Genomic DNA, 22,698 nt, shown 5'->3' on the forward strand with positions numbered 1-22,698 from the left:
CTTGTACCTAGTTGGCTCCGCCACGGAGAGAGCCTGCGGTGCACATTGGCTCTCCCTCTGGCCAATCACTACATTTTTCCTGCACTCAATTGTCTCCGCCCCAGCAACCCCGGGAGATTTAAATTGAGTCCCCTTAATATTGCCAATCTTGAGGAACTGTTTTGGAGTCAAGTGTTCGCTTCTCCTTGCTTCTTTCTCTTGGGTTTTGTTACCTTTCGGCTGGAAATGGAGCTCCTGCCACCGGTGTGACAGTGGTTGGGGCATGACAGGTGTGCGTTGATGTTGAGCTGTCACTGGTCCCTCCCAAGAGGGAGGAGTGGATAGAAATTCCTTTTTAGAGAGTAGAGGAACGGAACCTTTTTGACGTATTCTTTATGACAGGAGGGTTTCATGCCTATAATCCCAGCACTTAGAAGACTGTAATCGAAGAGTCGCCGTGAGTTTGAGGACATCCCGCAGTGAGTCCAGATCGCCGTGGGCTAGAGTAAGACCCTGCTTGAAGAAGAAGGCGGCGAGTATACTAGTAGTGGTGGTGGTGGTAATTGGTATGGAACCCAGAGCACACTAGACAAGCACTGTCATTTAGCTGTTAGTTCCCAGTCAAGAATATTTTAAGAATTGTTTATTTAAAGATTTATTTATTATATATAAACACACTGTAGCTGTCTTCAGACACACTAGAAGAGGGCATCAGATCTCATTACAGATGATTGTGAGCCACCATGTGGTTGCTGGGATTTGAACTCAGGAACTCTGGAAGAGCAGTCAGATCTCTTAACCACTGAGCCATCTCTCCAGCCCTTAAGATTTATTTTTAATTATGTGTCTAGATGTATGAACATTTGTGCCAGTTAGAAGGCCAGAGGCAATCCCTTAGAGCTGGAGTTACTGCCAGTTGTGAGCTGCCCACCATGGGCAATTTCTCTGCAAGAGCTGTCTGTGCTCTTAACCACTGAATCTTTTCAGCCCCCAAATCCAAGAAATTCTTAGTGTTGGTATTTTTTTTCAAAACTTTGGAGAGTAGGTGTGAGTATAGATGAAGTAATTGGCTGTGAGTGTGGGGCTGTGGTTGGGTGCGAATTTTCAATTAATGTACATACTAATCAGCTGGAGATCTTGAAAAAAATGTGAACTCTGATTCAGTAGGTCTGGGTTTGGACCTAAAATTCTACAGTTGTAAGCAATTCTCCGTTGATGCTGTCTTTGGTCCCAGGACCGTAATTATGAGTAGCAAAGCATTATGATATGCTTCTTGGTTGGGGATTTAGCTCAGTGGTAGAGTCGTTGCCTAGGAAGCGCAAGGCCTGGGGTTCAGTCCCCAGCTCCGAAAAAAAGACCCCCCCCCAAAAAAAGATATGCTTCTTGTGTGTTTTGAGACATGGTCTCGATATGTAGCCTAAACTTGTCTTCAGCTTGAAATCCCTTGGCCTCTTCTTTTTTTTTTTTTTTTTTTTTTTCTTTCTTCCCCGAAGCTGGGGACTGAACCCAGGGCCTTGCGCTTCCTAGGCAAGCGCTCTACCACTGAGCTAAATCCCCAACCCCCTTGGCCTCTTGAAGTCTGGGATTACAGGGGTAATGCCACACCCACCCAGTTTCCTGTACTCTACTTCAGAATACATTTTAATTTTTTCCTTTTTTAATATTTTATTTGTATTTCATACGCATTCATGTTTTACCTGCATGAATGTCCGTGCGAGGGGGTGGGAGCTACAGGCAGTTGTGAGCTGTTATGTATGTGAGTGCTGGAAATTGATCCCAGGCCCTTGGGAAAAGCAACCAGTGCATTTAACCATTCAGCCATCTCTCCAGTCTCCTTCCCTCTTTCATACATCCTTCCTTCTTTCCTTCCTTCCTTCCATGGTGAGTTGAGGCAGGGTCTTGTAATATAGCCCTGGTTAGCCCCAAACTCATGATTCTCCTGCCCTAACCACCTAAAATCTGGGATCGCAGGCATGTGTTACCACACTAACCTTGAAATTTTTCATAACTAAAAACGTTTAACCTGAGTATGGTAATGCCTACTTATAATCTCAGCATTGCAGAGGCTAAGGAAGGATAATTACCAGTCTTAGCTACATAGCAAGACCCAGTATCAAGGAAAGTGGTGGGAACTTGGTGGGGAGAGCTTGCAGTCTAAAACCTTGTGCAGCTGAGGCAGGAGAATCACAAATTCTATATCACCTGGGCCACCTAGCAAAACCCTGCCTCACAAACAAAGGAAATGTTTTAATTTAAAACTTTACTGTTTAAAATGCCGGCTAATAGATCTATAGAGGCCCAGGAATGATTGAGGCTGTAGGTGCTGCTCATGCTAATAGTTTGCAGACCACTTTTTGAAAACAGCCAGAAATACAACCTTTAAAGGTGGGCTTCGGGAGTAGAGAAATGGCTCAGTGGATAAAGGCAAGCAGAAGGACCAGATTTGGATTCCTAGAACCTACATAAATGCTGGATAGTATGATGGGCTGCCTGTTATCTTAGCCTTCAGGAGGCAGAAACAATGGCTACCTGGAATAAGTTGGCTAGCCTAACTGTGCTCTGGGATCAAGTGAGAGAACTTATGCCCATATACAAGGTAGAGATTAAGACACCTGATCTAATGCATGGTCACACCCATGCACCCATACATGTGAACAGACTTACACAGCACACATATGAAAAGGAGAAGAACCTGGACTTGGCTCACTCCTGGAATCCAAGAGCTTGGGGGGCTGATGTAAAATCACTACAATTTGGAGGCTAGTTCCTTTCAAACCACCAATCAAGGCTATGGAGAAGACTCTGTCTCAAAAAAAAAAAAAAAAAAGCCAACAAAACCCCATAACCTGTGCTCACTTCGGCAGCACATATACTAAAATTGGAATGATACAGAGAAGATTAGCATGGCCCCTGCACAAGGATGACACACAAATTCGTGAAGCATTCCATAATTTTGGAACACCCATTCAGAGCCTGCCCCACATGTGGCCCATACATATACAGCCACCCAATTAGACAAGATGGATGAAGCAAAAAAGTGCAGGCCGACAGTTACTGGATGTAGATCTCTCCTGAGAGACACAGTCAGAATATAGCAAATACATAGGCGAATGCCAGCAGCAAACCATTGAACTGAGAACAGGACCCCATTGAAGGAATCAGAGAAAGGACTGAAAGAGCTTGAAGGGCCTTGAGACCCCATATGAATAACAATGCCAACCAACCAGAGCTTCCAGGACTAAGCCACTACCCAAAGACTATACATGGACTGACCCTGGACTCTGACCTCATAGGTAGCAATGAATATCCTAGTAAGAGCACCAGTGGAAGGGGAAGCCCTGGGTCCTGCCAAGACTGAACCCCCAGTGAACGTGATTGTTAGGGGGAGGGCAGTAATGGGGGGTGGATGGGGAGGGGAACAGCTATAGAGAAGGGGAGGGGAAGTAATTAGGGGGATGTTGGCCCGGAAACCAGGAAAGGGAATAAACAATCGAAATGTAAATAAGAAATACTCAAGTTAATAAAGAAAAAAAAAACCCATAACCTTTCTCTACTCTGAGGATTTTGGCAGTTACGATGACTGGAAAATTTAGCATCTTCAGCCTGTCGCTTTATTAATATCCCTTTTAGCTGCAGAAGCTGCTTCCCCAGAAAGAAGGTGTGTGAAATGTCTTTGTCCTCTAGGATGGAGATGGTAAGTGTGGGAGTCACCACAGAGCCTTGTCATGCCAGGTAAGCTGGGAAGCAAGGCTGGGGTCTGAGGTAGTGTGAGCTGAGGCGTTGCACTTTGACGGCCGTAGTCATGTGCTTTGAGAGGCACCCTGTATACCTCCCTGTAGGTGGGAAGTTGAGACAGATGAAGTGGTCCTGAGGCGGCGGCAGAAGCAGATAGACTATGGCAAGTGCACACCTGGGTACCAGAGCTTTCTGCAGCAGGTCCCCAGGTGAGTGCAGTTGGAGGCAGTCACAACAAGGATGCCAACCAAATGGCTGTAGCACATTGTCAAGTGCTGAAAGGTAACTGGGTGCAGAGGGACTGATTCTCCTGCAGTCTGGTCCCCAATAAATTTGAGATTTCTCTCAAGTAGAAAGTCTTAGCCCAGAAGACTTTCAAAGCTTGTCCATGTTTTTTTCCCCTAAAGTTTTTGTTTTGCTTTGCCCCTCTTTTTAATCATTTAATGTGTGTGTGTTGTGTGAGTGCAGATATGCTCGTGGAAGTCAAGGGGTCTTTACTTCCGGACAGGCTCTTCTGGGGATCAAACTTGGTCATCAGTCAGGTCTTCCTAGCAAATGTTTTTACCTCCTGAGCCATCTCGCTGGCCTCCATGTTCCATTTTTATGCATTATGGTTTCCCTGGCATGTACGTCTATACACCACGTGTGTGCCTGAGGAGACCAGAAGAGGACGTCAGATTCCCAGGAACTGGAACTACAGACAGTTGTGAACTCCCGTGTGGGTGCTGGGAATCAAACCCAGGTCCTCCGAGCATCTCAGCCCTCCTCTTCTATTTTCCATGCATTCCAATAATCTCTTATTCTCTCCTCTGCTCCCTTCAGACCTCTCCCCCCTTCTTCCTCTGTAGTTCCTGTTCTATTTTCATGCCCTACACACACACACACACACACACACACACACACACACACACACACACACACGAAATGTATCAAAAGTTGGGTATCATCTTTACTCAAGGGCCAGTATAAGCTTCCGTGTCATTACAATTGCTGCTGAAGTGGGCATTACATGTGAATGATAATGTGTAATGGAGAAGACCCCGCCCACCCTCTCCTTCATGTCTCCTACTCTCCTGTAGCCTCAGCTGGCCTCAAACTCTCTCTCTGAGGACTAACATCTCAGGGCCCTTGCTGTGTGCCAACAGGCCTGGCTCATTGTGTTTGCTGGAGTGAAGCGTTGTCCTGTCCTTGGCTAATCCTGTCTAGGTTTCTGACTCACTGATAAGCAATGAGCAGCTTCCCTCTCCTTTGACTTCAATCTGACCTATATTTGTCCTTGTCAGGGCACAGCGACAGCCGGGTTTTCACCCTCAAACACCAAACAAAAACAGGAGGTACAGCCGCAGATCCTGGGATGCCCAGATCAGGCAGTGGAGAAGAGCCCTGCATACCTGGGACCCCCCAAGCCAGCCTCTCCATGACAGACAGGCTGAAGGGTGTGTTAACTAATCCGGCTCCTATGAGTGGTGTGGTCCACCCTGCAAACATTTAGATTGTACTATTGGGTGGAGGGAGGGGGCAGTATCTGCATGAGTGTATATTCTCTTTCTGCTGCCCTTCTAGGAAGGCAGCAGGGAACTTCCTAAGGCCAGTGGATACTGCTCCTTTAGATGATCTCCTGGATAACTGGCCCCAGGACCCAGAATCCTCAGAGAATTGGGACAGAGGCGAGAAAGAGGCCCAGGTAGTGACCTCTGACAAAACCACTGGATCAGGAAAATAGATGGGGTCTGGCCTGTGAGGGCACAAGTAAGATATAGTCCAAAGGAGATGGGGCCAGAGCTATATAGCCTCCCTGGGTCTGATCTCTTTTCACCACAGATGAAGGAACTGGGCGTGGTGGTACACTCCTGTAAGTTCCATACTGGGACGGACGGTGAAAGCAAGAGGAGCAGGAGTTTAATTTATGTCATTTAAAGCTGATTTTTAATAAACCATTAAAACCAGAGTTCATTACAGAAGTTAACAGGATCAGGAGTTTAAAGCCAACAACCTCAGCTACATGAGAACTGTTTGCCAAACAAACACAAGACCAGCAAACAAACAACAAAAAAAGCAAAGCAATCCAAAACGTCCTTGAAAATAAAGAGAGGCATAACTATGGGCAGGCAGCGTTGTACTGTACAGTTGGCCGTCTGAGATCGTACACACAGGAAACAGTTGGGGCCTTTCAAGTGAGTCCTCATACATGACTTGCAGTGGTTTTCTTTTGCAGTAGTGAGCTATAGCAATCCTTGCCCTTGTTTTAGTCTCCCTCCTTTCCTTCCTCCCTTCCTTCCTTCCTTCCTTATTTATTTTCTATTTTATTTTATTTGGTGGTGGTAGTGAGGGGGTAAGAGTGCACCTTACTCCGTAGTCCAGGCTGGCCTAGAGTGCAGTGCAACCCAGGGTGGCCTTGAGCCTTGGCAATCCTCCTTCAGTGTCTCAAGTGTTGGGATTAGAATTTTGAACCAAAAAGCCTGACTCAGTTTCTTTCAGTGTTTGGCAAATAAGCCAATGCCAACTTAACTTTCACACAGCCATTTAACTTTAGTAAGCATGGTTAGTACTAAGAAGGGAACAATGTGACCTGTGCCCATAATCTCAGCACTGGGGAGACAGAGTCAGGAGCTCAGGGACCAGAAAGCTAGCCTGATCTATATAGTTAGTAAGTTTCAGGACAGCCGGGGTTCACATGAGAGCCTGTCTCATAACAAACAAACAAACAAACAAAACCCCACCAAACCAAGGGGTTAAGAGTCCTCAGTTTTGATATATCTTTACCTACCACTTGGGCAGTTATTTAACCTTTCAGAGGGTTTGTTATTGACAGTTTCCATCTGGTAATTGAAAGGAGAACGGTAATATATATGTTTACTTAAAGCATATAGTGCAAGTAGACATGGTAATTCTTGTCTATAATCCCAGGACCTAGGAGGCTGAGGCAGGAAGAACAGAGTTTAGGGACGTCTCTAGTTACATAGTAGGATTGAGACCAGCCAGAGTTAAATGAGATCCGGTCTCAAAGATAAGCAAACAAAGAATGTAGCTCCTTGCAGTTGCAGGAACCATGTCTCCTTTACTCTTTGTCAAAGGAAAATATGCAGAGCAAAATTAATCTCCACAGATGTCTGTTTGTTGTTTGTTTCACTGTGTAACCCTTTTCTGGCCTCTGCAGTTGAAATGCTGACTGGCTGGCCTGGAAGCAGACGCAGCCTTCTTGCCTTTGCCTCTTAAGTACTGGAATTTTAGATGTGTACCGCTGCCCCTGGCTTCCCACCTCAACTTTTTAATGATTTTTTTTTTACTCTTCTTTTTCAGTTTGCATACTTGAAGGTTCCTGCTTCCTGCCCTCCCCAGCTCAAAGATGAACTTCTCCATCACTAAGTCTGCTGCTGTTTACCTATCCCAGACAAGGGGGGATTCAAAGCATTCACAGCGAACACTTTATTTTTAGGGATTTGCTGCTACAACTGTATAATAATGAAATGACTGGAATTACTTTTTTTTTAATTACCACTTTAACCGATTAAAAAAGAAATCTAAAACTCCATCTGCGCATGAAAGCATTTATTGAAAACTTTTTTTCTCAGCTGAGACCTCCAATTTACCGAAGAGCAGGAACCTCTATGGGCTTTCTTCTCTACTTACATCAACATTCAGGCTATTGAAAAAGGACTTAAAACTTTGGCTGAGGTGGGAGGTGGTAATAGTGGTGTAAACTTAATAAAAAGGTGGTTTCCAGTTCCTGGAGAGGAAATACAGTACTGTTGACATCGGTTCCTCATATGTCAGCTTCCTCCCTCCCTCTGTCTTTAAGTGGTCCAGCCATAATCATCCTGCTCCACCCCCTATACACCCCGCAACTGAACCACCTATGATGTCATAATCACAATCCCATTACCTCATCCTGCTTGGGGGGGGGGCATAAGGAGGATAGGGAAGGGAGGGAGTGAACAGCTTCAGGCCCGCCTCAGCTTTACAAAGTGTTTTGAGAACAAATTATCGAGCAAGGGGACACAGCTCCGCAACCGTTATAAATCTCAGGTTTATAAAAGCTCCAGCAGATCAGGCAGCTAGAAGAGGGGCTCGGGGACTCAGAGCAGGCCCTGACCGGCGCTTGGACTACATTTCCCAGCAGCCTTCACGCCGAGGATCAGTCCTTGCCGGGGGAAGGTGGGGGGATGCTTACAGAAAGGTGGCTGTATCGAAAGGGACAGGAGCCCAGGTGAGAAGACTGTGGCTAATACTGTTTTGTGGCCTGAGTTGAGTCAGACAGTTCAGCTGGGAGGATGGTGTAATGGAAGAAGTGGACAATGGCTTTGTTTACCTTTATCCGACATGGCTTCCCCTATGGGCTTCGTGATGTGCTTCCAACTGGGCCCGTCCACTTTCTACGATATTTTGGAGGGGGGGAATAGTTAGTGAGGAAACCATCCGGTTCCCAAACCACAGCTCTAGGCTTCTTTCCGACAGCACTCTACTGAGAAAGGTTGCGCGAGACACCACGTAGGGCTCGGGCCTCTTCGGGAGGTTCCGGGGGATTCTGCGATTAGACGCGACCCCCTCGACTCTCCTCAAAGACCGGTTGGTTCTTGCCAGCGCCTTTTAAGGGCACCGTGGGGCGAACGGAGCGCTCAGAGCTGCTCCGGCCGCGGCCCAGGGAGCTGTAAGAGCCGCGGTAGGTAGCGGAGGGCAGGTGGTGCTGGGGCCTCGGGGCGGGCACCGCGACCGTCCCTCCCTCTCTCCCCTCCCCCAGTCCAGCCGCTAGTGCGGCGGAGCCTTGCAGGCCGCCTCGGCGGGAGAGCACGGGACCCGGTGGGGGAGGGGGTGGCAGAGTGCATGTCCCAGACCCTTCCCATCCCCTGCGTCCTGAGTTCGCTTCCCGCGGTCAGATGAGGAAACCAGAATGGATACAGGAGAGCGACAGTCTCTCTGAGCAAACCCTGGAGTGCCCCCCCGGGGGCCAGTAGATGCCCCATGCCCCACCCCGCGGGGACAGGCAGGGCAACAGAGGGAGAGGTTGAAGATTAGAGGGAGCCTAGTCGTTTGCTTTTTCGTCGTGGTGGGGGGATGGGTGCACCCCACTTGTCACCCCTATCTTCACTAGAACCATATGGAAGAAGAGCATTCTAATACCCACTTACCGTTTCTTGCATCTCCCTGCCTCGCTTATGTTTTCCTTCAGTTTCTCCCAGAGGTGTGGGACCTGGAGACCTGGGGGAATGCCCCCAGGGGATTTGTGACTTTCTTTTTCCCCTGGCCTGACTGGATCTTAGGTTGTCCAGGTTTCAACACAACCTAAATATCTGAAACGCAAGTGTCAGGGGTTGCTTCCATCCAATAGGATTGGGGGGGGGTGTCTAGTCGTTATCTTAGGGGGTTGTGGTGGAGGGAGATCCTGGGCTGAGAGTTAGGCCTGGTGGGGTTACTGGGAGGGCCGAGCGGCCTGCTTGCTCAGTGAAGGGTTGAGCCTTGTGCCAGTAACATTCAGCTGAGAAGTTTTAACTTGTTTAGTGAAATGTTGAGAGCTGTCTACCTCTCCGATACACAAAATGGAAGGGGAAGGAAGGCCGCCAGAGAGGGTTTCTCACACTTTTCTAAATGTCTGCTTGAGAAAGAGGAGGCCCCTTGCAGAGCTGGTTTGCCTTCTTTTGTGTCCTGGTTTGATTCCTTATGGCTTCCGTTCTGTTGCCCCTCTCAGCCTGGCCTGTTTTAGGAAACCCAGGCTGAGAGTATCAGTTGCGTGGTGGTAGTTGCATTGTTCCAATTACCGCTGTGTGTGGCCACATCCCAACAATTAAAATGCAGAAAAATAGAAAATCACCCTCTTCAGCTGCTCCTGGAGAGGGCTGGGAGTTTGCTGTTTGTCCAAATGCCTCATGAAAAGATTGAAAGTTTTTTCTCTCCCTGCTCCTCATGGCTGGTCAGCTTAGAGCCTGGGGTCTCTCTAGGGTAAATTCTCCACTTAGTTCCCTTCTTGTTGGTTTTTTGAGGGCAGAGTTAGAAAATAGGAGTAGAAGTGATTCAAGCTTCTTTGCTTCTCCCACCAGAGCACAGCACAGGGGAAGCAGCTGAAGGGAGTTCTCAGGAAGCTGGAACTTTGTTCGGAGTGGTAGTAATAATTATGTGTGGAAACGATAGTTAACTATAGTGATGATTGACGTCTGCGCCTTTCTTCCAAAGAACGCCATATGCATCATAAGGAACTTAGCTCTTCTCTGTCATGTTCTTCTGATACCCTCTTTTTTCTTTTTTTTCTTTTTCTTTTTCTTTTTCTTTCTTTTTTTTTTTTTTTTTGCAAGGGGTGGGCTTCTCCAAAAGGTCACAGGAGGAAGAGCCCTTAGGCTCCAACTCAGTGAGCAAGTGAAGGAGGTTGGCATCTGGCCAGAGAGAGCCACATAGCTTTCGTCATTGTAGTGATACCACCTCTTTAGGCATACCAAGGCTTTGAAGAACAGCAAAGGGAGAGATAAGAAACAACAGTCTGTGTGAACTATTTTATATAGGCCAGTTGGTAAGCTATTTTGATATTTCATGTGGCCTCATTCCTGTGATAGAGTAAGATCGTTATACCCATTTTATGTATGGGCAAGCAGGAACGTTATGTGCTTAGTCAAAATTGCCTGAGCAGAGTGGATTAAGACTCGGTGAAGGTAGCAGCATTTTCTTTCCGGACTGGCCTTCAAGAACTGTTAGGTTCCTGTTTTCACTGCCCAGGTGCTGGGATTACAGGCGTCTGCTCAAGAGTTAGCTGTCTTAGTTGATTGTTTTCTATACCAGTTAATGCTCCATATACTCTGGTCTTGCCTGTTGGTCATTTATGGGAAGAGGTAGAAAAGACATTGTTAACCTCCCCTCTGCTTCCCTCTTTGAACAAAGCAAAAGTCCCTTAGGTAGGTAATTGGGGTTTAGAAGCTGCTCAGATTAAAAATCAGTTTGCGGGTTGGGGATTTAGCTCAGTGGTAGAGCGTTTGCCTAGGAAGCGCAAGGCCCTGGGTTCGGTCCCCAGCTCTGAAAAAAAGAACAAAAAAAAAAAAATCAGTTTGCTTCAGTCATAAGGAAGAATCTTTGTTAATTATATCCATGGTCTTCGAGTGGGTTCATGAAAAGAAAAAAACTTGGTTGGATGAAGTCATGAGTTGTTTTTAATATCTGTAGAGTTGAAATGTGATTGTGATTGGAACTATCTGACTACCTGACCATTCTTTCTCATTGGATAAGAGAATAGCCAGCAGCATCTACTGGGAAATAGCAATATATCAGCTGTTCATTTAAAATCCTCTTTATCCTGATCTGAAACTGAAAGCCCAGCCCTTGCTCCTCTCTCTGTACTAAACCCATGTGGTTTAGAAGGGTTTCTTTCTTGGCTTCTGGCTGTAAGATAAAGAAAATATTGTGTTAACTCAGTGTGGAAATAACCATTTGGGCATCTCTCTCATTTGAGCCGTTTTCTAGGTGGTGCTGATATTCTAGGTAGACACAACAGAACTTAAGCCAGGTTAGAAATGGTAAGTAGGTTTCACTTTGCTTGCCAACTCCAGTTTATTTTACTGGATATCAAGAGTGCCAAGTTCAGAGTGTTTCTGAGGCTGTCTTTAAGCTCACCAGGAAAGTACTATGATCGATTAACGATGTCTGCCAGAGGCCTGGCATAGGAACACTGTGGTATGTGTGCCATGCCTTCTCCATCTAATGTTACTTGGGGGCTGACCCCTCTGTAATTGGCAGACGCCGCAGGCATGACTGGAGAGGGAGGTCCCAATGGTGCTGCAGTGGCAGAAGGTGGCTCATGAGTGAGATCCAGAAGAACCACAGGGAAGACATCCATCAAGTGTGCGAGTCAAGTCCTGGGCAGAAACATGATAACCCTGATCACTGAGCAGCTACAGAAGCAGACGCTGGATGAGCTGAAATGTACACGCTTCAGCCTCAGTCTGGTAAAGACCAGTATTTCTTCTGCTCCATCATCTAACCCCCTTTTTTGGAGGCTGTGTGTTGCTATAATTTTACCCATGTTCTGTGTTGTATGAAACCTGCTTGTAGTGGAAAAGCCTACTAACCGCTCAAAACCCAGCCCAAAAGGAAGGGGGCAGGGACACTAAAACTTGGGTGAAAGGGGCTTTGTGATGTTTGAGGTGTGGCTTGTTTCTCACTAACTTGGGGAAGACTATAGGAAGAGAACAACACAGAAGTCTAAATCCTTGTAGCCCATGACTTATAGGAAGAATGTAAGAGGTCTCTCTAGAAATGTCCTTGTCTTGAACCCAAATAATGATGGATGATCTCTCTCTCAGCCTTTGCCTGATCATGCAGACATACCCAACTGTGGGGACCCTTTCCAGCTTGTGTCTGGTAAGGAATCTGCGGTTTCTATATACTATATGTTTGTTTGTGCTTCTGTCCACACATGTCTTCTGTTGATTCTCAGTGACCACACCTGATGAGCCTAGCTCTAGTTCTCTGGTGGTCTTTGTTTTGTTTTGTTTTGTTTCGTTTAGAGACAGGCTCTCACTATGTAGACTAGGTTGGCCTTGAGTTCTACAGATCCCCTGCCTCTCCTCCAGTGTGTTAGTATTGAAGGTGTCCAGCCTTCACAGCAGCTTGGGTTATTTTGTTTGTTTTTCATGGCATTTTCTCTGTGTAGCCTTGGCTGTCTTAGAACGTGCATGGTAGAGCAGGCTGGCTCTGCCTCTCAAGTGCCGGGATTAAAGGTACATCACCGCTGCCTGGCCACCAGCTTTGTTTTGTTGTTTTTTTTTTTAATCTTTTGTTCTTGTCAGTGCCAACTTCTGAGTTCTATTTATTTCTATTGTCCTGTAGGAAAATCATTTGTTAGTTTGTTCTTTTGTATTTAAGACAGGATCTTGTAGCCCAGGCTAACCTAGAACTCTAGACAGTATTGCTACTGAGTGCTAGGTTACAGTGTGAACCAGAACAGTTCAGCTTTCCTAATGTACTCGCTCGAGGAGGTAATGCATTTATGTAGTTTACAAAGAGCAAAAATACCATGTTGACAAAGGTCACCCTCCTGTGTTTCCAGTCCCCTTAGCTCCTAGCTCTTCCCTAAAAGTGCCTTCTGAGAGCAGTAGCTTGGTGAAAGGACATCTGGCCACCATGAGGCCCTTCCTTGGCTCTTAAGACCTGTGTGTGGCATGGAGAGGTAACACCTGTTACTAGTTTTTTGTTTTTACATTTATTATACAAAACGTATGCACAGGTGAGCTGCAGTGTGTGGAGGTCAGAGGAGAATTTGTAGGAGTCAGTTCTCTCCCACCATGTGGGTCCCAGGGATGATTGAACTCAGGTCATTAGACTTGGCTGAAGAATTCTCCCCTCGGGCCATCTTGTTGACCTATACATTTCTTTCTTATTTTTACATTGGTGGGGTGGGGTGGACAAGCTGTGTATGTGCTCAGATGTGGAATCTGCATGCCGAGGTGAGAGGACAGCCTGTGGAGTCAGGTTTTCTCTCTTAATACTGTGTAGCTACTAGGGATTGGGGATCTAAGTGAAATGATTGGCCTTCACAGCAAGGATATCTACCTGTTGAGACTTCTTGCCTAGGCTCTGTTAACTGGTCTCTTAAACAGATCCAAGGAGAATTCTTTTCTTTTTTGGTAGCACTTGAGATTGAACCTAGGACTAAGACATCCCGAGCAAGGCCCTATGACAGGACTGCATCTCCAGCTCGCCTTACCTCGTTTTGAACTTGCTGTGTACTTGAGGCTGGCATTGAATTCCCAATCTTCTGCCTCTGCCTCCTGAGGACGGGGATTATAGGCGTGAGCCCATGTGCCTGGCTTACTTTTTTATTTTGAAATAGGGTTTGGTTTTGTTTTTAATTTTGCAGACTGGTTTTGAATTCGTAACCACCTGCATTGGCCTGTGGGATTACAACTCGATGCCACCAGGCCTAGCTTAGAGTTTTCTAGTTTTTAAAGTTATAGAGGGGCCAGGCATGTGTGTACCATGGCCTGTGGGGTCAGGTTGGTTCTTTCCTTCTACTGTGTATGCCTCAGGGATGAACTTGGGTCATCAAACTTAGCATCGCTAGCCCCTGGGTATTTATATACAAGTAGAAGCGAATATGAGTCTATCTTCATTATTTATTTTTTGGCAGAAAGTTTTTTACTAGTCTGTGTTTCATTCAAGTTTAGTGCACTGTGGCTCTGCGTTGTTTACTTACCTCCCTCTTAATGCATGTATATGTATAGATACAGAGCAAGCACAGAAGCCAGAGCAGCACTCCAGATGGTCTGCTCCATCCCTCACCTTATTCCTATGAGGCAGTCTTGATTGACCCTGGAGGGAGGCTAGCAGTCAGCAGGGCTGTGAGCCTCCTGTCTCCACCTTACAGACACATTTTCTATTCTTTACGGAGACCTTTAGTGAATCCAAACTCTGCACCTCATGCTTTCACATGAGGGTTGTCATCTGCCTCGCCATTTCTTCAGAACTGCAGAGAATAACTTTCCCTGGGTCATTTTTGATATGTGAAAATATATCTGAAATGTCAGGTCCTTGATTATGAATTAATCCAAGGCCTGTGGTTGTGAGCATACCTAAGACATATCTCAGCCTCTGTTGTGGGGCTTCTGCACAACCCTTTCCTGGGCACCTGGCAAGGGAGGCGAGCGGGCAGATGCCACCACGGTTGCTCTGTCTCCGAAGCACTTGTTGACAGCCAGGTGTTATGTCATGAGGATCCATGATCCCTGCCTTAGGAAGGTTAGTAAGGTGAGCAGCTGTTGACCACGTACTTCAGCCATCAAGTTTCACTTATTACTTTGATTTGTGCTTTTTCTAGAGAATTCTTGAAAGAACCTAGAAACTAGTTCACTATTTTCCCTAAATCAGTCTTGTGTGGGAATGTGGAGGCAAGAGGTTGAAGCCACTCTTGAGAGGTAGAGGGAGTAGAGGCTATAAAGCAAATTTGAGGTTGGTTTGGATTGTATGTGACCCTGTCTCAAAGAAGGTCACCATATGGGGAGACTGGGAAGGTGTCTCAGTTGGTAAAGTGCTTGTATTGTAAGCACTTGAATTTGTGTGGGTCCCCAACATCCACATAAAAGCCAGATATGGTGGCAGAGTCTGTAATTCTAGCACCTTAAGGTTGGCCAGTCAGCCTACCCAGATTGATGAGCAACAGGTCCAGTGAGAGTCTCTATCTCAAAAAGAAAAAAGGAGCAGGCAGGATGTTCTAAAGCGCTTGGTGACCTCACTTTCATCTATAGGACCCACCTGGAGGCATTTCCCCAAGTTGCCGTCTGACCTTCACATACATTATTGTGACGTTAGTACATGTAACGTGTGCATATACCAAAAAATAAATGTAATGTGAAAAATAAAACGAGGTAGACAGTGATTGAGCGAGAGACATCAGATGTTGACCTCTGGCTCAACATGCGTGGGCTCTTGTCCATACCCACATGAACATGTACACACACGTGAATAAAAATATTCACACATACTCCAAAAGCTGCAGTTCTGGTCAGAGTGCAGTAAAGCCCAACCCTCCCTTTAGGCCCTTTTCTTTTCCTTTTGTTTTCCTTACCTTTGGCAGGCACAGGGAGTTTGCCTCGTGTTATTTATGTAGCCCAGGTTGGCCTTAATTCAGTCTGTAGTTTACAAGTCCTGTGAACTCATTTTTTTACCTTCATCTCTGGATTCCTGGATCATAGGCCTCAGCCCTGCCTGGCTTTGTCCTCCAAGTTTGGCTAAAAGAAGGCCTCAAGGGGCTGGGGATTTAGCTCAGTGGTAGAGCACTTACCTAGGAAGCGCAAGGCCCTAGGTTCGGTCCCCAGCTCCGAAAAAAAGAACCAAAAAAAAAAAAAGAAGGCCTCAAGCCAGGCAGTGTGGTGCACACCTTTAATCCCAGCCCTTGGGAGGCAGAAGTAAGGTAGATCTCTTAAGTTCAGGGCCAGCCTGGTTTGAATAGTAAGTTTTAAGGCAACAAGGGTTATATAGTAATATATAGTCTCAAAAAAATAATTTTCAAAAATGTATAATGAAGTCCTAAGGAGATGGGAACCCGAGTCTGCACAGCCAGAGTCTCAGGGTTTCTCAAGCACACACTCTGCCATCAGACCCACAAACAGCCCCTTGCCTTTCTTACTCGCTCGATCACCTCTCCAGACAGCGCTGCCCGCCTTACCCTAGAGACACAGGAGAGGGGAAAGGGCCAGAGGAGGAGAACATGGGCCTGCTTTTCAGAATGCAGGCTGGGAGGGGGAAGGTTAGGTTGTAGGTTGACTAGGACATTGGGGGCAGGGAGGGGGGTAAGTGGGAATAGACACAGACAAACAGGTTGGTTGGTTTGTTTTGGGTCAGTGTTTCTCAGTATAATCTGAACTGTCCTGGAACTCACTCTGTAGACCAGGCTGGCCCAGAATTCAAGAGCTCCACTGCCTCTGCCTCCCAAGTGCTGGGATTATACAGGTTTCTTGATTGCATTTTTGACAGACAGTGTATAAACGTTCTTTGTGCCAGTTGGGTTCCTTGGGATGAGGGTAGCATAGTTGAGAGCCTGTTTTGTTCCTTTAATAGCTGTGCCTCTTAACCTTGGACAAGCACAATCATAATACGTCCCTCATGGAGACGTTTGTGAAACATTCTGTGGCACAGAAGATCTTATAACGTGTTAGCCGGTAACACTTTTCATTATGAATGCCTTTCAGAAGGTGCTTCCTGGAGGGGCCTGCCCCACTGTTCCTGTGCTGAGTTCCAGGACAGCCTCAACTTCAGCTACCATCCCTCAGGCCTAAGCCTGCACCTCAGACCACCCAGTCGGGGAAACTCCCCACAGGAGCAGCCCCTCTCCCAAGTACTGAGCCCTGAACCCCCAGACCCAGAGAAGCTTCCTGTGCCCCCTGCCCCTCCATCCAAGAGGCACTGCCGCTCACTCTCGGTGCCTGTGGACCTGTCTCGCTGGCAGCCAGTGTGGCGGCCCGCCCCCTCCAAGCTGTGGACTCCCATCAAGCACCGGGGCAATGCTGGAGGGGGTGGGCCGCAGGTGCCTCACCAGAGCCCTCCGAAGCGGGTCTCCAGCCTCAGGTTCCTACAAGCTCCCAGTGCCTCTTCTCAGTGTGCCCCCGCCCACAGACCCTACAGCCCTCCTTTCTTCAGCCTGGCCCTGGCCCAAGATTCCTCTCAACCCTGCGCCACCTCCCCTCAGAGTGGTTCTTGGGAGAGTGATGGCGAGTCCCTGTCACCCTGCCCACCCCAGCGCCGCTTCTCCCTGTCACCCAGCCTGGGCCCACAGGCAAGCCGCTTCCTGCCCTCTGCCCGGAGCTCCCCTGCATCCTCCCCAGAGCTGCCCTGGAGACCCCGAGGTCTCCGCAACCTTCCCCGAAGCCGCTCACAGCCTTGTGATCTGGATGCCCGCAAAACTGGTGTCAAGCGGCGTCATGAGGAGGACTCTAGGCGCCTGCGGCCTTCCTTGGATTTTGACAAGATGAATCAGGTGGGACTGGTAGACCAGAAACGGTTTAAACATCTCCTAGTTCCGTACCTTCTGGCAAGGCCTCCCTGGGAACCCTTCTGTCCAGAGTTATACAAGAAAACCGTCCTGAACTATTGGATTTTAGCCTTTAATGTCTCTGCCCTGTCAGGTTAGTCCTTGGTGTTCTAAAAAAACTAGGCTGAGGCATTAACCTTCACACAGGGATCCCTAATTGTCCTGCCAGAGGCTCTTTGCCTTCTCTCTAAGAAGTCTAAGCCACAGAATTCCCGTCCTCAGTGCCTACCCTGTGTGCTCAGGGCTGGTTTTGCTCCCTTCCTGGCGTCCCTGCCTCAGGTAAGCCTTTGGGAGCTTAAATGAGTTCGCAGGCACTTTCCTGAAGCCCGAAGCTGAGAACAGCAGTTGCTGTGGACGCACTTGCCCACTTCTCCCTTGGTCATAGGGCTCTGGGAATTTGTTCAGTTAGTATCCATTCAGGAATCATTCCCGGCAAAGTCTATGTACCTGAGTCTGCTTGGGCACTGGCAGACAGAGTGGCCGATGGTGGTGTTGCCACGCTGGAGCTGATAAAGGAGGGGTTTGCTGCTGTTTGTTGTGTTGTTGGATAAGGTCCTTCTATTTAGCCCAGGCTGGCTTCAGCCTCCTAAACTATGAGATTTCAGATATTTCAGTTGAGATGTCACTCTCAGCCCTTTTCTTTTTCTGTGGCGCTTGTAAGTGAGCCTGTGTCTTTACGCATGCTCCGCTGCGTAAAGTTTCTGGAACTGTACTTTGTTGCTTTGGTTTGCTTTTTCGAGACAGGGTCTCATAGTTACAGTCCTAGCTGACCCAAAATGCACTATGTAGGCAGACTGCCCTTAAACTTGCAGATCTGCCTGCCTCTACCTCACAGGTGCTGGAAACTGGGCCAGGAGGTGGTGATACAGGCCTTTTAAATTCTGCTCAGGGAGGCAGAGGCAGGCGGATATCTGTAAGTTTGAGACCAGCCTGGCGTACAGAGCAAGTCCCAGGACAGCTGAGGCTACAGAGAGAAACCCTGCCTTAATAACCGATGTAAGGGGGTTGGGGATTTAGCTCAGTGGTAGAGCGATTGCCTAGCAAGCGCAAGGCCCTGGGTTCGGTCCCCAGCTCCAAAAAAAAAAAACAATGTAAGGGCTGGAGAGGTGGCTCAGTGGTTAAGAACGCTGACTGCTCTTCAAATCCTGGGTCCTGAGTTCAAATCCCAGCAACCACATGGTGGCTCACAACCATCTGTAATGGGATCTGATGCCCTCTTCCGGTGTGTCTGAAGACAGCTACAGTGTACTTACATATAATAAATCTTTAAAAACAAAACAAAAAGGTGGAACTGGGGTTCTTTCCCCAGAGAATGTACATGTATACTAAATGTTCCAAATTTTATGATTTGGAACCTTACTCTAAAACCTAGAATTTCAAGTGTAACTGAGAGACTTTACGTTTTGGAAGGCCAGGAGAGGTGGCTCAGTGGTAAGAGCATAGGCTGCGCTTCCAGAGAACCTGAATTTGCTTCCCAGCACCTACATAGTGGCTAAGTCCAGGTCCAGAGGATCATGCCCTCCACTGCTCGCTGCAAGTGTGTGGAGCACACGTATGTAGGCAGAACACAGATACACAGGAAGTAGAAAATCTAAGTTGGTTTTTGTTTTTTTAAAATTTAAGTTACTTTGGGAAATTACTCTCTTTGTTTTAACTTTGTTGACAGAAACCATACTCAGGAGGTCTCTGTCTCCAAGAAACAGCCCGAGAAGGCAGCAGCGTCTCTCCACCGTGGTTCATGGCCTGTAGTCCCCCACCTCTCTCTGCTTCCTGCAGTCCCGTTGAGGGTTCATCCCAGGTGCTGAGCGAAAGCGAAGAGGAGGAAGAAGGGTCTGTGCGGTGGGGACGGCAGGACAAGCGGACAGTGTGCCAGCAGGACTTTGGGGACCTGGACCTGAATCTGATTGAAGAAAACTAAAAGGGAGAGGCTGCTTCCTGGGCCGAGCAGACTGTCTAATGGCTACTAACACATGTGAAGGCCCCAAGGCTGAGGGCCCAGCCTGGGAAAGGGGATGAGTGGAGGGCTCCGACTCAGGGCAGCCCAAGTCTTCCTGCTCCAGCAAACTCGACCATGCCAAGAGACTGGCCGGGACAAGATAAACGGAGCTGGTGGCGGGAGGGACAGCCCCAGAGCAGACCCTCCCCATGGCGGCCCTGAGTGTGAGTATCCCTGCCACTGAGAGCGATGGGCAGGGAAGGAAGGGGTCTGCTGACCCCAGCTCGGGGAATTTCACTAGCCCCTTTGCTTCAAAGGGCACTTGTGTCTTAGAATTTGGCCAGGGTGGGGGGTTCAGTCAGCCTCCTTGGAGAAATTGTGTGAGTGTGTGTGTGTGTGCATGGCTGTGTACTTGAGGAAAGGTGTGTTTGTGTAGCCTTAGGGGAGGAAGGCAGTTGCTCCTTTAACAGCAGAGCATCAGGATGCCCCAAGAATCTTGGTTTCTTGTTTTCTTACTATAACATGGGGCTTGTTCAAGGTGTCATGAAGAGAGAGCTTTTTTTTTTTTCTTTTGGGTCTTAATAGCTCTGGAGGCTGGCTTCGAAGTTCATAGTGTCACTGCTCTGCACATGACTCTGCTCTGGGGTCTAGCTAGCAGAATCTTTTGAGTACTGTGATTTCAGCTAATGGTCTTTTCTTAAGTCCCGCCCTCCTCCCCTAGATGAATCTCATATTGAGGACTTGTGAGGCAGCCACCACACTTACTGTTTTCATCAGCTTTTCTAAGCTGTATGCAGCCTGCCTCTCTTGTTCTCTGAGAAGGTGCCAACAGATGTACAACTGAGGCAGACTGAGGAGCTCCAGCTCTCTTTCCTTCACCAAGTGGACCTTTCCTTTTCTGATCTTACAAGTCAGAGACAAAAGTTGATCTCCAGAATATGTTGAGGCAGACCAGCAGCAGGAGAGGCCACCCCGGCACTGCCTTTTGGAATCTGGCTGTGGGGAAACTTATTCTTGCAAGATCTAGGCCCAGTCTCTTTCTGATCTGCTTGAAAAAGAGGAAGGGTGTTCAGCATTTAATAGTTTGCTTGTCTTCCACTCTTGCCAGGAAATGTTTATTTGCCTCTAATTGGCCCTGAGAGACCACAGAGAGGCTGGGGCTCACTGAGGGATTGGCTGGGGATGTATAAAGCAAAGGCTATGGGAAGCAGCTGGGAGTTTGTTGTTGTTGGATTGAATTTCTTTTTTTGTTTCTTACCCACAACTTCAGCCAGTGCAGCAGATCCCAGTGGCTAGGGTGATGGACTTAAAGATTGCAGATACATTCATAAGGTTGGCACCTGTGGGCATGCATGTAGAAGCTGCCACTCCTGCAGTCTTTGAGGCTTTGTGTAGAATGCCCTGTATAACGAAATTGGACCTGCCCTTCCCATTTATTGTAGTAAGGGCATATTTCTGTTCAATTTCAATGGTGTTTTAAGGCCCAGTTTCTAATGTTACAGAAGACAACCAAGGTCATGTTCTTTCTTCTTTGTGGAATTGAGCCTGATGTGTAATGTCTCCCACATGTTAATAGGAATGCTGTTGAGGCTTCAGACTCTTTGCCTCCACTTCAGGGGAGGTAGCCATGTCTTCTTAAACCTGTGGCCCTCAGAGGTTCTACCTTTCCAAGGCTCCTCCCTATCTCCTGGCTAGTTACCACGTCTTACCACTGGGCTACCGGTCTCTAAGGGCCTAAGAGAGACTCCTGAGAACCCAGGGAAACTGAGCCCAGGAGTTATTGTAGGTTTCATCTTTCCCTGGTTCTCCCTCTTTGGTCCATAATTTCCCTGGTGCCAGCTTCCTTTCCACCTGGGGCATCCTCATCCCTGGGTTCTCTGCTGCAGATGACAGTGTCAGCCTCCAGTAGGTCACTGGCAGTGCCAGTGGGGTCTCTGCAGGCCCTAAGTTTAAGTGACGGCAGTGATTCTGCCTCCACCCTGGCTCTCCCAAAGCCCTTAGGTCACCACCCTTAGGGAAGGAGGCCTACAATTGTCATATTTTAATTCCATTACTTTAAGTCTGGAATGTTAAACTCGGCAGAACTATCATCTTGCTTCCCAGTTTAAATGCCTTTGGCCCTGGAACAAGCCTTTTCAAGACGTGAATCATTTGTTTTACACAGTAGATCTGTTCCAACAGTTCTGTGTAAACCAAACGCTATTTTTTAATGCATTTGGACTGCTGACCATGTAAAAGCAGCCTATGATTGCTTCTTTTGTAAAGCAAGCAGCCTCCCTCTACGTTAGCCAGTCTCATCATTTGGGTTCCCATGGTGGGCTCACCCAGAGTGGAGCACACCTCCTGGGCTTGTGGCTGATGCTCTGTGATGTCTGCATCTGTGCTGCGTGTGTGGCGTGGCTGGCCAGCAGGTGAGTATTACTGCGTGTGTGAGTGAAGCCACTCCCAGGCTGATGCTCTCCTCCTGTGCCCGGTGTGCCCGGTGGCAGCTCCCGCTGCCCTTCATTCCCACCTGCTGCCAAAGTCCCTGTGCTCATGGGATTACAGAAACAAAAAGTGGAAAAATTTTTTCGTAAACTTTGTTTTATATTAAAAAATCCATAAGTCTGTGTGTGTTAAAACATGAGGTTCTGCCTCTGTGGCTGTGTTTGAAAAAAATAAAGTTTTATTAGAATAATCCATTTTCCCAAGCAACCTTGTGTACTATAGTGTCTTTTTCCCTTATGTGTGCATACGTACGTGCACAAGCTCACACACATACAAACACACACACAAGAGGGAGAGGAAGAAACAGTGAAGGTCACTTAACTTCCCAATCCCTTTAAAGGCCAGGCCTTTCCAAAAGGGCAGTAGTCTGGTCACTAGACCACTGGTCACTGATCAGCCCCTGTTGCCTGGGATTCTGTCAATAAGCCTTGGTCCCTATTTTCCTCACACATACATTGTCTCTTTGGACATCATCATTCCCTTTTCCAGCTAGTTAAGAGTCAAGTACTAATACATTCCAATTCCCTGAGATAGGCCTCATGGAGCAGTGGGAAACCTGACTGGGCTGATTCATAGGCTTTGGATGAGAAAGGGAAAGTCTCTTCACATGCTATATGCTGGAGAGAATGGGGATTTAGTCATAGAATTCAGATTGCAAAGACCTGGGTGAGTGACTTCTCCCTCTTACTCCTGTTTGCAAAGCTCTTTGGTCCTAGAAAAAGACACCCTTCTTCATGCTTGTATTGTTGCCTGAAAGAGTTGCTGCAGCCTTGCCTCACCTTTCCTAGTCCACCCTTCGTATTTTAACAGTTTCCTAATGTGTATGGATGAAATAGAGCTCAGCCAAGCAAGGGCCTCTGCCTTTCTTACTAAGGCTGTAGGAGGAGACAAGGTGCTTAGCTTACCTTCCTGCTTCACATTTACGGTACTCATCTTGCAATACCAATGAAGTGTGCAGGGCACAGTTGACCTTGCGACCTGGTGCAGGAACCTTTGGATGAAAATATACCCTAGAGTGGGAGTTGCCTCTTGCCCTGGAAACAAAGGAGGAGGGGTTTGGGAG

The 22,698-nt window shown here is 47.5% G+C and overlaps 2 protein-coding genes, 1 long non-coding RNA gene and 1 other non-coding gene across 9 annotated transcripts in view; 3 read left to right on the forward strand and 1 right to left on the reverse strand.

The window, feature by feature from the left end:
• Slbpl (stem-loop binding protein like) overlaps positions 1-7,246 on the forward strand; it is a 7,633-nt gene extending 387 nt beyond the window's left edge. The window contains exons 1-7 of one of the 3 annotated variants that reach the window (NM_001270416.3): positions 68-269; positions 382-484; positions 3,610-3,711; positions 3,819-3,923; positions 4,998-5,150; positions 5,278-5,398; positions 7,015-7,246. In NM_001270416.3, coding sequence (NP_001257345.2) covers positions 3,647-3,711; positions 3,819-3,923; positions 4,998-5,150; positions 5,278-5,398; positions 7,015-7,080 — 510 coding nt within the window. In that variant the 5' untranslated portion in view covers positions 68-269; positions 382-484; positions 3,610-3,646 and the 3' untranslated portion in view covers positions 7,081-7,246. Of the gene's footprint in view, positions 1-67; positions 270-381; positions 485-3,609; positions 3,712-3,818; positions 3,924-4,997; positions 5,151-5,277; positions 5,399-7,014 lie in introns of those variants that run through there. The other 2 variants (NM_001437345.1, XM_087591996.1) reach the window with 2 other exon arrangements.
• LOC120098428 (U6 spliceosomal RNA) lies at positions 2,828-2,934 on the forward strand. Its single transcript, XR_015643211.1, has one exon. It is a non-coding gene; the product is annotated as a U6 spliceosomal RNA (small nuclear RNA).
• LOC108348765 (uncharacterized) lies at positions 7,243-8,970 on the reverse strand. The gene is made up of 3 exons (XR_015642853.1): positions 8,841-8,970; positions 8,024-8,087; positions 7,243-7,441 (listed from the first exon to the last, which is right to left on the reverse strand). It is a non-coding gene; the product is annotated as an uncharacterized LOC108348765 (long non-coding RNA).
• Positions 7,852-21,842, forward strand: Fam53c (family with sequence similarity 53, member C). Of its 4 annotated transcripts, none has more exons than XM_087593513.1 (5): positions 7,852-7,921; positions 11,425-11,633; positions 11,991-12,048; positions 16,374-17,158; positions 18,879-21,842. In XM_087593513.1, the coding sequence occupies exons 2-5, from the start codon at positions 11,556-11,558 to the stop codon at positions 19,128-19,130; spliced, it is 1,173 nt and encodes a 390-aa protein (XP_087449639.1). In that variant the 5' UTR covers positions 7,852-7,921; positions 11,425-11,555; the 3' UTR covers positions 19,131-21,842. The 4 variants fall into 4 exon arrangements, with proteins under 4 accessions (XP_087449639.1, XP_087449641.1, NP_001414345.1 ...); NM_001427416.1 differs by lacking the exon at positions 7,852-7,921 and adding an exon at positions 8,333-8,374; XM_087593515.1 differs by lacking the exon at positions 11,991-12,048.
• Positions 21,843-22,698: the final 856 nt, after the last annotated feature.

Source organism: Rattus norvegicus, chromosome 18 (assembly GCF_021556685.1).
Source record: "Rattus norvegicus strain SHRSP/BbbUtx chromosome 18, alternate assembly SHRSP_T2T, whole genome shotgun sequence".
NCBI lineage: Eukaryota > Metazoa > Chordata > Mammalia > Rodentia > Muridae > Rattus > Rattus norvegicus.